The sequence below is a fragment of the Rhodnius prolixus genome, unplaced genomic scaffold, assembly GCF_049639745.1.
Source record: "Rhodnius prolixus isolate KJV_2025 unplaced genomic scaffold, Rpr scaffold_2, whole genome shotgun sequence".
Taxonomy (NCBI): Eukaryota; Metazoa; Arthropoda; class Insecta; order Hemiptera; family Reduviidae; genus Rhodnius; species Rhodnius prolixus.
The window spans coordinates 59,689,761-59,701,876 of NW_027411592.1; the positions used below are offsets into that span (position 1 = coordinate 59,689,761).

The 12,116-nt window shown below is 29.9% G+C and overlaps 2 protein-coding genes across 9 annotated transcripts in view; one reads left to right on the forward strand and one right to left on the reverse strand.

Moving 5' to 3' along the window:
* Positions 1–7,041, forward strand: part of LOC141448553 (DENN domain-containing protein 2B-like) — a 25,150-nt gene extending 18,109 nt beyond the window's left edge. For all 3 annotated transcript variants that reach the window (XM_074116974.1, XM_074116975.1, XM_074116976.1), the window contains 5 exons: positions 59–251; positions 444–689; positions 955–1,078; positions 1,162–1,263; positions 2,645–7,041. In XM_074116974.1, the coding sequence (XP_073973075.1) occupies positions 59–251; positions 444–689; positions 955–1,078; positions 1,162–1,263; positions 2,645–2,670 (691 nt within the window). In that variant the 3' untranslated portion in view covers positions 2,671–7,041. The remainder of the gene's footprint in view (positions 1–58; positions 252–443; positions 690–954; positions 1,079–1,161; positions 1,264–2,644) is intronic.
* On the reverse strand, positions 6,685–11,939 carry LOC141448578 (magnesium-dependent phosphatase 1-like). 6 transcript variants are annotated; one of them, XM_074117033.1, is made up of 6 exons: positions 11,653–11,928; positions 11,057–11,315; positions 10,886–10,946; positions 10,595–10,810; positions 10,335–10,499; positions 9,509–9,565 (listed from the first exon to the last, which is right to left on the reverse strand). In XM_074117033.1, the coding sequence occupies exons 2-6, from the start codon at positions 11,100–11,102 to the stop codon at positions 9,535–9,537; spliced, it is 519 nt and encodes a 172-aa protein (XP_073973134.1). In that variant the 5' UTR covers positions 11,103–11,315; positions 11,653–11,928; the 3' UTR covers positions 9,509–9,534. The 6 variants fall into 6 exon arrangements, with proteins under 6 accessions (XP_073973137.1, XP_073973136.1, XP_073973135.1 ...); XM_074117032.1 differs by lacking the exon at positions 11,653–11,928 and adding an exon at positions 11,393–11,632; XM_074117036.1 differs by lacking the exons at positions 10,335–10,499; positions 10,595–10,810; positions 10,886–10,946 and adding exons at positions 6,685–8,220; positions 9,214–9,432 and having other exon boundaries at positions 9,508–9,565; positions 11,184–11,315; positions 11,653–11,939.
* Positions 11,940–12,116: the final 177 nt, after the last annotated feature.

A 12,116-nucleotide genomic window follows, 5' to 3' on the forward strand; every position in this document is an offset into this window, starting at 1 on the left:
AATAAAGAATATAAGTTACTTGTCAATGAATTTTGTATAATTTCCAATGATTTTACAGTAAAGTCTGTGATAGTGTGGAAGCTTTATGTAGATGTTTATTTCCATTTTCATGGCAACATACCGTGGTGTCGGTACTTCCGTCTGACATGTCTGAATTATTACAATGTCCAACTCCTTATTTGGTTGGTCTGCTTAAAGGGAGAAATCATCCTCTTACATATTTAGAGAACATATTTGCTGGAATTGAAAATGTAAGTTAGCCCAATAATAATACTACAAACACTTTTTAAACTTGTACTCGTAACTAAATAATCAATATTTCAATTTTTTATTTATTTTTTAAACAAAACTTTTTTTAAGTACATGGACTTCTACAACATCCTAGCCAGAAACTGTAACTTTTCTATCTTCTATCATCATCATCATCATCATCTTTTTTTCAGTCATTCATAGTAGATGTAGACTGTGGCACCATATTAAACTGTATGGGCGATGAGATGAACATCCTGCCGAAAAGATTGACAAAAAGTTTAAAGTCATCATTGTACCTTTGCCCTGTAAAAGGACCGGATACTTGTGCGTCAGCCACACTTCTAAGACTGTTTGTAGAATTGGTTGGACACTATCCATTGGTCATAATCAACGGTCCATCTAGTGAATTGGATAAACCAGGGTTTCGTGTCTTTCTTGTAAGTAAATTTAAATTATCTAGTTTTACTATATTTTTTGCTTAAAATTTGTTCTTATCGTAACATGTCTGATTTTTTAAAACATTTTATTAGAGGAAGAATTGCGAATTCGTAAAAATTTCTATATCGATTTTTCGCTGTTGTTTGTTTGTTTGTTATTTTAAATTCACACTTATAACCTCTTGTTAAATTTCAATACGATGTACAGATATGTATAAAATGTATTATTAATGCTTCTTTTTTTTTCTTTATTCCAATATCTCAGAGAAATAGTTTTGTTAGCGCACTATCATCAAAAAGTACTGAACACTTTCTCAGATTATTCGTAGATACGGCGATGTTTGAGGCTTTCATTAGAGAACGTCTGGATAATTTAGACTTTAAAATGGGTAAGAATCATAAAAAGGTAACTTACATTTTATAAATATTATAAGTAATTCCTTTTTTTCTTTTTTTTTTTTTACTTGAACAGGTCTTTTTGAAAAAAGTTGTGTAGAATTTATTGCGGAAGAAGTCAGGAAACCTTCTGGATTACTTAAAACTATAACACTAAACAGGACGGTGAAAATTTTAGGTTAGTTTTTCTGTTATAATATTTTTTTTGGTACTTTCCGTTAGCCGGGCGCAAGCGAAAAACAGTATTGGGTAAAACTGTTTTCTTTACAATTCATTAATATTTGTTTATAGTTGAACGTTTTCGACTTTTTTCCGTTGACTTGGCTCGCGTTTGGTTCACAATTGGCGACATTTGCGCCCGGCTAACGGAAAAGTACCTTTTTTTTATTTGTCCAATGTCTTCACGCAATTTGTTTTAGGCAAATTCTTCTTCTTTTTGTTTGTTTTTCTAAGACCGTTTTTCACATTCTGCGGTGTCGGAAGTGCGTTGAAGTGGTTCGAAATTCTGCTTAGGTGTCTACTGCCTCTTGTGGAGGAGGTGTTTGTTCTGAAATCACATTCGGGGGGTCATACTCTTTATTATTATTATTTTTTTTAATGATTTAAGGCGCGTCAACATCTAAGGTTATTGGCGCCCGGAGCTTTTTTCAGTGCATTGCCGGCCTCCGGACAGTGTTCTCAAGGTTACAGTCAACACTGTCCATCACCGGACAGTGAGCTGTAAGAAGCTCCTAGGAAGAGAAAATCTAAGGGTCAGCAGCTGGATTCGAACCCGGTATGCTAACCTCACAGCTAATCCCTTCCCTCATACTCTTTATTATTATTATCATTCATTTTATTTTAACCTAAGCTCGCATTAGAAAATACTGTTGCATGGAGCCTGTGCCGTTCAATTCAAAATGCTGAGGCTTTTAAAAATCATGAATTTCATCTTCTTTTTTTTCCCCCCCAAAACCTTAAAAAAGAGGGCAACTCCCGGAAGAAATGAATAAACGATTGTACCATTTCTGTTCATAAACGTATGTAGAGAAAGCTTTTAGCATAATGGGAAAATTAAATATGAAAATATAGTAATAATGGTGACAGCTGAATATATTTGTGTGGCCCTATATGACGCGTAAATTCATCGAGGAATGTCAGAAATGAAAGGGTCAGTATAGAATATGCAGACCAGCTTGGAATGCTGAAAATACACCCTAACATCGGCTTTACACAAAAAGCATTCTCAGCCGAACCTATCATGTTAGATATCAGTTAATTCTTTGGGATAATGTGTTGGATATCCTTAGCCTTGGCTCGAACACTCGAACTCAAGGTTCTTATCCAACCTATAATCCTATATGCTACAGCATCTTATCTTCCATTTCCAGCATTCGGGGTCACATCTAGTTTATAGCAGAATATTGTTACTAGTGCTTTGTAGATTTGTTAAAGATTTAAGAGGTGCATTATCCAGACTTAATTATGCCCAGTCCAGACTGGAACTTAGTTTATAACAATAATTCAATTATTTTTTATTCATTTATTTATGGTTTCTTTTTTTTTTTTTTTTTTTTAAGGTGATCAATTCTTGAAAGAAGAATAAACTCTAGTAATTAGTTGAAAATATTAAAATTCCACCAACATTGTCTAGTCATTTTGCTAATTGTCGCAACATCGGTTGTTTAAATACTACGTGGCGAAGTAAAAAAAAAGAACCAAACAAAGAAATACAAGCATTAATTAATTAATCTTTATTTATTAAAAGATAGAAAGGAAAATATTAATTCAATTATCTACAGTTTCTTTTAAAAGAATTATTTTCTCATTTTTACATTGACTATGATGCAAATTGGAAACTCTTTAATGGTTAATTGATCCAAATAACCTGGTGAAAAACATAATTCATGCGGATTTTTCCGTCCTTCAATTGTTGGATCTGTTTTTATTATAATTTGTTTTGATTATTAAATAAGTAACAAAAAAATGGATCTATTTGAAATTTGTTTCACTGTTACAATTATTTTTTTAAAAAAGTGGCCATTAAGAATAGTTTTAAAATACTTAAAACTTTATTTTTAATACTTTTAAATGTACCTGTATGTGTTAATGATGATAGTTCTATAAATTATAGTTAAGTTTTATGAAAACTAGTAGTAAACTAGTTGAAAATATACTTATATAGTGTAGTAGTGTCTAATAAAATGGAGTCTAATGCACAAAATAAAAATTAAAATAAGATCCAGTAAGCACAACACTTTAAATATCAGGTTTTCCACAGGAGTTTATTGCGGTTTTTTTTAATGTTTATTTTGAATTGTGGTTTTGATAAATTTTTAGGCATTGAAGAAGAGTTATTTTTTTCCTAAACTGGGCAGACAATTCTACGCGGTGCTCTGATAGAAGTGGAGATGTGGGTAATATTATCTACATCCATTTAGGTGTATCTAAATATTAGGTAGGCTAAATATTCAAAAATCTTTTTTGAAAAAGAGTGCATATCTCTTATTAATTACTACCTATATTTCAGCATCAAATAGCAGTTTTGATTTAATATATATATATATATTGAAATACGGGTACTGAACATAAATACGAAGTCTGTACGTCCAAAATTATACTGAAGGCTTTTCCAAGCCTCCTGTACTTGCACTGTCAATACCACTTCACTACTTGATAGACTTGAAAGGGAGTATTCTTAAATTGGTCTAGGCACTGTAATTTTAGAAGTCAATTCTCGTCTGGAATTCACTTTTCATCGCATGACATAATATGATCGAGATTTTTTGCTGTTTAAATAAGAGGAAAGGACAATACATCAAAACGATAACTTTTAATTTTTTTGCTTTCATTCATTAGGCCTTCACTGATCGATCAATTCACTTCCTTTAAGTGGAATCATATCGCGGATTTGCTGAGGTTAAAATTCTTTGGCAGCTTCTCGTTTTGTTTTTAAGAGGAGATACCTGCAGAGATGCCGGCTCTCAGTTTAATTGTTCATCTGCCCTTAGTCAGTTCACTGATAATTGTCAATGCTGTTATCTGAAAATGTGTTAACTTGTTGAACCAAATCTCCGCTTCGTACATTCACAAAGTTACCTTCGCTCATTTAAAAAAAGAAACGAAAAAAACAACAAAAATTGCTTAAATTTGCCATTTTTCTATGACCCTTTCTGTAATCTTAAATAAATATAATACGAACACCAATTAAAAAAAAAAAATCGTTTTCTGATTAATGAACGTTAACGAGCAGGAATTTTTTTAAGAATTCAAAATTCTCGATATTTCCGTGGATAACCTAATATCGATTAGAATCGAATGGCGATTTCACAAGTGCTTGAACTGCTAACTTGTAATTTAAAAATAACATTATTACTTTTTTTTTCTTTTACTTTTGACTGATTGCACTTTATTGAATTATAACCTAAACTTATAAGTCTGTTTACTTAATTTTAATTTAAATAATATTATTTGTATATACGTGAATAATTTACTTTTTTTTTTAAAAAAAAAATAATTATGTTAAGAATTAAGTAATTGAATTTTTGTTTTATGTTGATTCAGTATTATTCTGTACAGTGGTTGTTTCTGAATATTTGTTTTTGTATATTGTGTGTATAGATTTTTTTTAATTATCAAAATTTAAAAAAAGTTCTGACATCTTGCTTTTCAAAAAAATCATTAAAACAATTAAAAAAAAAAAAAAAAATGATCTGTGATGTAAGAAAACTGTTCAGATATTTTTAGACCATTTTTACTGAAAATTCTATTTTTTTACTTATTACAAATAGCATTTTATTGTATTAAAGATTTTATAGAATTAACACTTTACATAGGATCAGCCCAACACCCAAGGGCAAACCCAGTGAATCTGTTATGTCATCAAGGGCTTTGTTTTTTGGTTTTTAAAGTATACTTAGAAGTATACTAAAAATTTCTCCCAGTGCATTTTCTGAGCTTTTCGGTGAACATACTTGAACTTCTTCTATCACCTAGCGCCAAGAATCGTAAGCCTTTGATTTCTTTTTCTTTTTAATTAATTTTACGTTTTCTTCTCTTCTTCAAGAAACGCGTCCATTGAAGGCTCTTTCTCCAGAAAGCCGTATTGAAAAGCTTTTAGGCTTTTTCATTCTGCAAATCGTCCTCCTGCTGAACCTAAAAAAAAAAAAAAAAAACACCTCTCCAAGCCTCTCGTTGTACATTTCCCCTTTTTACTATTCCTTTTCACTGGATACCCTTCTAACACCTCTACAAGCTAGTATAAAATCCTCTCATCATCTCTTCCTAACTTTCTGTTCACCTCATTCGTTCCATATCTTGACCATCCGTGTGTTTTCAAGCATCCTTTCTCACAACTGTGTGAGTTATAACAAAGATTTTTATGCATAATGATAGTCCGCTTAATTTTAATACTTCTTAATCAGTTTTAGGTGTACACCCTATGTTAAGGAGTACAAGAAAAGCACAAATCCTCCACTGTTTACTAATGCCACCTCAAGTTTCTTTTAAAAAAAGAAGTAGTCTAAAAGCTAAAGTATGTAATGTGCTGAGCTAGATCTAGCTAAATAAAAAATCTCTTAGTTTCTAATAATTCCACCTTCAACTAATTCTTTATTAATAATTATTTATATTTTTAAATTAATTAATAAAAATGTTTTAATAAATGTCACTACTAATAATAAAAAGAAAAGAAGAAATTGAGTTATTGAAAAATAGATCGTACAAGGAAATGGTTTTTTTCAGCAATAATAAGGAAAAAGATTAGTAGATTCCAAATCGTAAAAACGGAATCTAAAAAAATAAAATTCAAGTAGAGAATCATTAGATTTATTCGAGTAAATTAAAGTCTGTATTCAATAATTTATTTTTTAGAATAATATATTAAAAGATTAGCAGTGAAACTACTTATAATTTTTGATGTAGATTTTCCAGTGCTTTTTTTTTTAATGGTTGAATTTTATGTCAATCTTATTTTAACATTAGTAATTATTTAAGTAAGCAATGGTTTAATTTTGTAAAGTTATGAACCAATTTTTATTATACATAATTACGTATTTTGAAACGTAAGTGTCTTATTTAGGAGGCCTTTCAATTTAGTAACAATGACAATTGCATGGCAGTGGCGCCAAGTTAACCAAAATCTGGCAAGATCAATGTTTCAAGCCCGTAGAATGGTAGAATTTTGCTCTTAATATGTAAGTATTTTGCATTCATTTATTCGCATCAGCAAGCACGTATACACAGGCTGGCGAAAATTTTTAACAACAGCTTTTAATAAATGTTTACAATATTCGTGAAGATATTTTTTAACTTCCTTCAATTAAATATGCAATTAACTAGTTTAAAAAAAAATAATAATAATTAGACGCAATTAAAATTTCCAATTTTCAAAAAATGGTGGCACGGTTTTTAATTTTTCTGTTGTTCATATCTTTTTTCTGGAAATGAATGTCAAAAATTTGGAATGAACCGAACTATTTTCAGGGTAGCCAACAAAATTTAGTAAGCACTGAATCAGTTTCACCGCTGATAGTTATTTCGAATCTATGATAAAACATAGTTATCATTTAAATTTTGAGATTCTGCTAAAGAGGATATAAATAAAAAATATTCCTGAACGTTTTATTTATAATAAAATCTTTATTGAGGCTCAAAAAAATATTTTGACACAGTCAGATTAAAAGCAATAAAATTGTAACATCCATAAACTAACATTGGACAATTCAAAATATTTACATATCTTATGTTCCATCAATATAAAGAAAGAATGTAGGGGGGCCCTATTACGAAAATTACAGCGCTTCCAGTAGTATCAATTAAAAAAAGAAAACTGAAGGAAAATTTAGTTAACAATAAGAAAATTGAAATGTATACTATATTTGCTTATTTCTATCTTATTTTTTTGTTATATATTACAATCTAATGGATAAAATAAATATTTTATATTTGTTAAAATAAATTCTGATTTTAGTGTTGATTTATTTTTTAATTTACATTTTTTTACTAAAAGCTATCGACTTTTAAAAAGTCGATATAAGTCGATGACATTGTCATTGTATCACTTTTTTCTTGAGAGTTTGAGTTTAGAGACATTATTGAGCACAAAGATTGAAAATAAAATCTCGTATGACCAGACATAAACCTGTCGTTCCAGAAAAACTGCTTAAAATAAATTTTCAAGTAATGGATTTTTTAAAAAAAAAGGTAGGTATTTATCTAAAAAGGTAGTGTCCAAAAGCTAAAAATAAATCGATAAATTTACGAACTGAAATTGGCAATAATCTCTCTTCCTTATAATTAGTGGTATCAAATCAAGTAAAATATTTAAACTGTTACAATTTTAAGTTATGGTAGAATACATATTCAAACAAACATTTTTTAAAAAAAAACTGAGGGCCTCAAACCTGCACTTCAAATACGAAATCTAGACGCCTCTTAAGAAGGATAAAAAATAAAGCATTTTTCATAATCCTCCTCCGATAATTCAACTCATTACACAATAAACTTTAGCAAGTATATTTTATTTGATTTCAAAATAGAGGATAATAAATTTTTAATAAAGTCGAGCAGAAAATTGTTTTTTACTAAATGGTAAATTTCCAAACTAATTACACAAATGACTTTTCTTTTTCTTTTTTTTGGTTTAAGAGTAGAAATTAGAGATAGCAAAAAAAGAGAAGAATATCGAAATGAAATAATTGTTTTAGAATGATTACTATAAAAATTTCTTTTGCATTAAAAGAAAACTTAGCACGAATCCATTGAGTAGCAAAGAAGTGCAAAAATTACGATTACGTTTATGACATAACTATCCTTAAAAACAGGAAAACAAAATAACATTTAACACAAATAGCGTAATTTTCAACAGCTGTTTGTTCACGATAAATTCCAACAAGTTCACAGGCAGATTACACAGAAAATAGTACAGGAAAATATGGATATTTTCAAACATTATTCAAACTTTTTTTAATTCTCTGCAGCTTAATAAAGAATCTCGAAAGTAATAAAAAATTATCCAAACCGAACGTGATTTGCGCTGATTCCATCAACTACTTGATGTACTTCTACTCCTAATTTCTCAACACATTTCAAATTTCTAACATCATCATCAAAGAAGATCATATCATGGTAATCAATATTGGTCTTCTTTTTAAGCCTAAAATTCAAGTGAAAAATTTCTATATTATTATACTTGTAAACACAACTGTTAAAATTAAAAAAATATAACTACTGTAAAAAAAATTGTAATACTCCGAAAAAGTAAAACTACAAGCTTGAAACTTTTATAGTTTATTTACATAGTAATGTACATAATCTAAGGAGTAAATTATTTAAATGGAGGAATAACGATTACAGAAGTTAATGATATAAAAATCATATTATCTGAAATGAAACAATGAGTTTCTCAATATTTTTACCAATAAGATAATGTCGGTCAAAATTTTATAAAAAAGTAAAATATTAAACTTCCACTATGCCAAGAATTGCCTGAAAATACTTGGTTAACCGAATTAGAAAGGGGTAGAATTGTCTGCTGGGCATGCCTTCTTCCTAGATATATCGTCATTGCATCCAAGCCCTTCGAGTATTGCCAACCAGGTATGAAAGCGGGAGTCTCAGAGCAAATAATTAATTCGTAGATGATCGTAGTCTCCGGAAAATTTAATTTTTTGAGGGAGGTTTTGTACTTAAGTTACTGTAAGGTCACATGCACAGTGTCTTTTGGCACTTATGGTCGAAGACATGACATTGACTTGAACTTATAAATCCGTCTCTACACTTCCCTGACCCAAGTCAGTGCACGAGTCCGGTTTTTTTCTGACTGATCGTGAGAAATTTCCAGGGGTGGCTATTTTGGGTTTGCTGATTCGAGGTCTTAGTGGCTTTTCAGCACGTGTTGTGATACTGGGTGCTGTAGGTATTGGGTTATGTTCACCTATGGTATTTAGTTAAATTGATACAATGCTCATAGATGCTTCGACGTTATCTTAAAAACAGTTCTGATATCCTGATGCTATCAACAAGAAATCACTTACTACTTTGATTTTAAGTAATTAAATTATAAATTTCAAGCCTGTAACTTCACTCTTTCTGGGAGATGCAATATTTTCTGGCATACAGTCTATTCAAATGAAAAAAAAAAACTTACTGAGCAAAATGCAATGATTTCCGTGTTGGATAAATTTCTGTACAAACGAAATATTTTCTCAGTTCAAATAAATAAAGTAACTGATACGCTGAAGCTACATCTGTAATACGAGATGCAACAGCCATTTTTATGTTATTTATACGTAAATTTTCCAGTACTTCTTTTGTTTCAGAATATAGCGCTAACTCGCAATCGCAAGCATCCCTTACAATTCCTAATCTAGAAAATTGAACAAATAAAAATATTAAGTTTTTAAGAGTTTAAATTACTGACTAATAAAATAATTGTACTTACCGATCTTTAGTAAATGGAAACTGATAATCATCCACGTGAAATGGCCAAAGAGTTAAATCTGTGAAATAAATAAATGAAATAGTCCTTAAAAAAATAAAATAAAAATGAATACCTTATGATTAAGATCGTACAGAGCCCTTTTCATTAAACTTTCTAATCGCATTTAAAAGAAATCAAATTATTAAATGAACTTCAAGATTCAAATGTTTAAAAATTTTCTGAATGGACCTAAAACTGTAAGTCATTCTTAATGCCAATGTGTAATTCAACTAATGTTCAATGTTTAACTAGTTTGCACATTAATTCTCAATTATACTTGCGTTAAATTTGTAAAAAGAAGCTAATTACAATCAGATTATTATTAAATCTAAACAGAGGTGAGTAACAGAACAAATATAAAACAAAAATACAGTTCTACAAAAAATAAGTTCACTTTGGTAATTTGAAACAATTTTTTTTTTTTTTTAATCATCACTACTGAGAGTAAGGTGTAGCAAATTCCTTCAGTAAGATGCACAGATCCTTGTAAGAAAATCAGTAATATTAAGCGAGTCCAATTGGAACCTCAAATCAATGTCTTTCAAGAAGGTAAGTCATCAAAGATGCCAGCCAGAGATGTTTATGCATTACTAACATTTCATTCTTGATTATAATTAGAATTTAAAAAGCAGATTGCTGATTGTATTGGTATTCAATTACAGTTGAAACCAATATCTTCAAGAATATCAAGGTAATAAGCAACAGGAATGAGGCAAGGTACTAAGAAAAGTTCAAAAATTGAAATAATTTAATTCAAATATACTTTACAGATAAAATTGCTTAATTACTTCTTATTAGCAAAAACTTGTAATCCTTCTTCCAGCGCTTTCATGGTCATTCCATTTTTTACAAGAATACTAGTGACATTGAGTTTCGTCAAATCTTTGATGTTTCTATGTTCATCATCGAAAAACAGCATGTCTTCAAATTCAAAGTCTGTATATTTTTTAAATCTGTAAGAAGTTTTTTTTTTAAATTCACTTTTAATTTTTTTTTAATTAAAAAACAACAGCACTCAACACAAACGTACTGAAAAAAAAAAACGTACTGATTGAAATGTGCAACTTTGGAGCCGGGATAAATTTCTTTATATTTAAAATACTTATTCCAATCAAAAAGTTCACAGAGTTGTTCAGCTCCTTGAATTTCTGAAGTACGTGAAGCTACACCGATAGGGACATTCATTTCTGTCAACTTTTGAAGCACTTGTGGTACTTCAGGATAGAACTTTATTGTTGTACCACTTGTATCAACTATTTTACCACTAGAAACAAAGCACTAAAAATAGAAACTACTATTTAAAATTTTAATCAAAATCCTGAGAGAGCAGATTCCTTACTTGGTTTTACGAAACGGAGGATTTACATGGGTATCTACCCAAAAAGGCCAAAGAGTATAGTCTGCCGAAAAAGAACAATAAATCGAGATTTAATTTTATAAGAGAGAACAAATAGTCCAATAACAACAATTTTAAGCTAAATAAACAACCTAATAAACCATATAAACATACCTAAGTCAAAAACTACAAGTTTTGGTATTTTTCCTTTTGAACTCATTGCTCGTCAAGCACAGAAGCACGAGATTTTTTCAGGCGTAAAGGTGCTTTTACATTTCTTAAAAAAAACGTTTCTACTTACAATACATGTTCTAGAAGTAATGCTAGGACACTCTGGTTACCATAGATACGGTGAATTATAAACATATGACAGCAGAGTAGTGATAAAAGGTGTACAGTCAGGGATTTTTATTATCACAATATTAGTCCAATTCTGAAACGTTTGCATAAAAACATATCAATTAAATATTTCTTAATATTTTATGGAGGTGTGGGATAGAACTAAATTACTTTGCATTAAGATGAATAACAAAAAAAAAAAAAATTGTACAGCATTGTTACAGTCTGAATCCATTATCACAATGAATTTTTTAAAAAATGTTGTTTAAATCATCTAAATCTCGAGTAAGACTGAACTATGTAAAAACAGAATATAAAGTTGCTTTAAAATATTTATAAATAAAATGAAATTTTCAAGAAGCAAAAGAGCAAGAGTATAAATACATAGGTTATAAGAACTGTGTTTTTTTTTTTTTTTTTTAAAGATATACCATTCATTCTTTAATCTTCAATCCTCCTATTACATAATTTACGCTTGATATTTAAGGGAGTCACAATGACTATTTTGAGGCTGCTGTAATTTGGTTTTGAGGCTTCTTTCCATGCTAATCTACAACATACATACATAATACATATGTGAATGAATACGATTCTATACATCCTTCCTCATCCCTGGGCTTTCATCCACCACCAGCGAACTGTCAGCCATATTCCTGAAGATCTTTCACGACCTGAAACAACCACCTATTATTAGGTGACCGTTTATTCGTAAGACCATTCTCACCCTGTCACGGTTGCTGCCTGTTAGCATAAGGTGACCTATCAATTTTTAAAACTCCTTGTTCCTGCCATTGCTCTCTGTTTCCTCCAGGCTCTTACAGCTCCTCATTTGTACGTGTCACTCAGCCGAAATAAATCTGATAGAGACTTTACTTAGCTTTACAATAGACCAAGA

Bases quoted from the DNA above. Each gene is read 5' to 3' on its own strand.
- LOC141448578 (XM_074117033.1), bottom strand. From the start codon at position 11,102: ATGAGTTCAAAAGGAAAAATACCAAAACTTGTAGTTTTTGACTTAG. The intron at 10,947-11,056 runs GTATGTTTATAT...CTTTTTCGGCAG, and splicing joins ACTTGTAGTTTTTGACTTAG to ACTATACTCTTTGGCCTTTT. The intron at 10,500-10,594 runs GTACGTTTTTTT...AACTTCTTACAG, and splicing joins AAAGTTGCACATTTCAATCA to ATTTAAAAAATATACAGACT.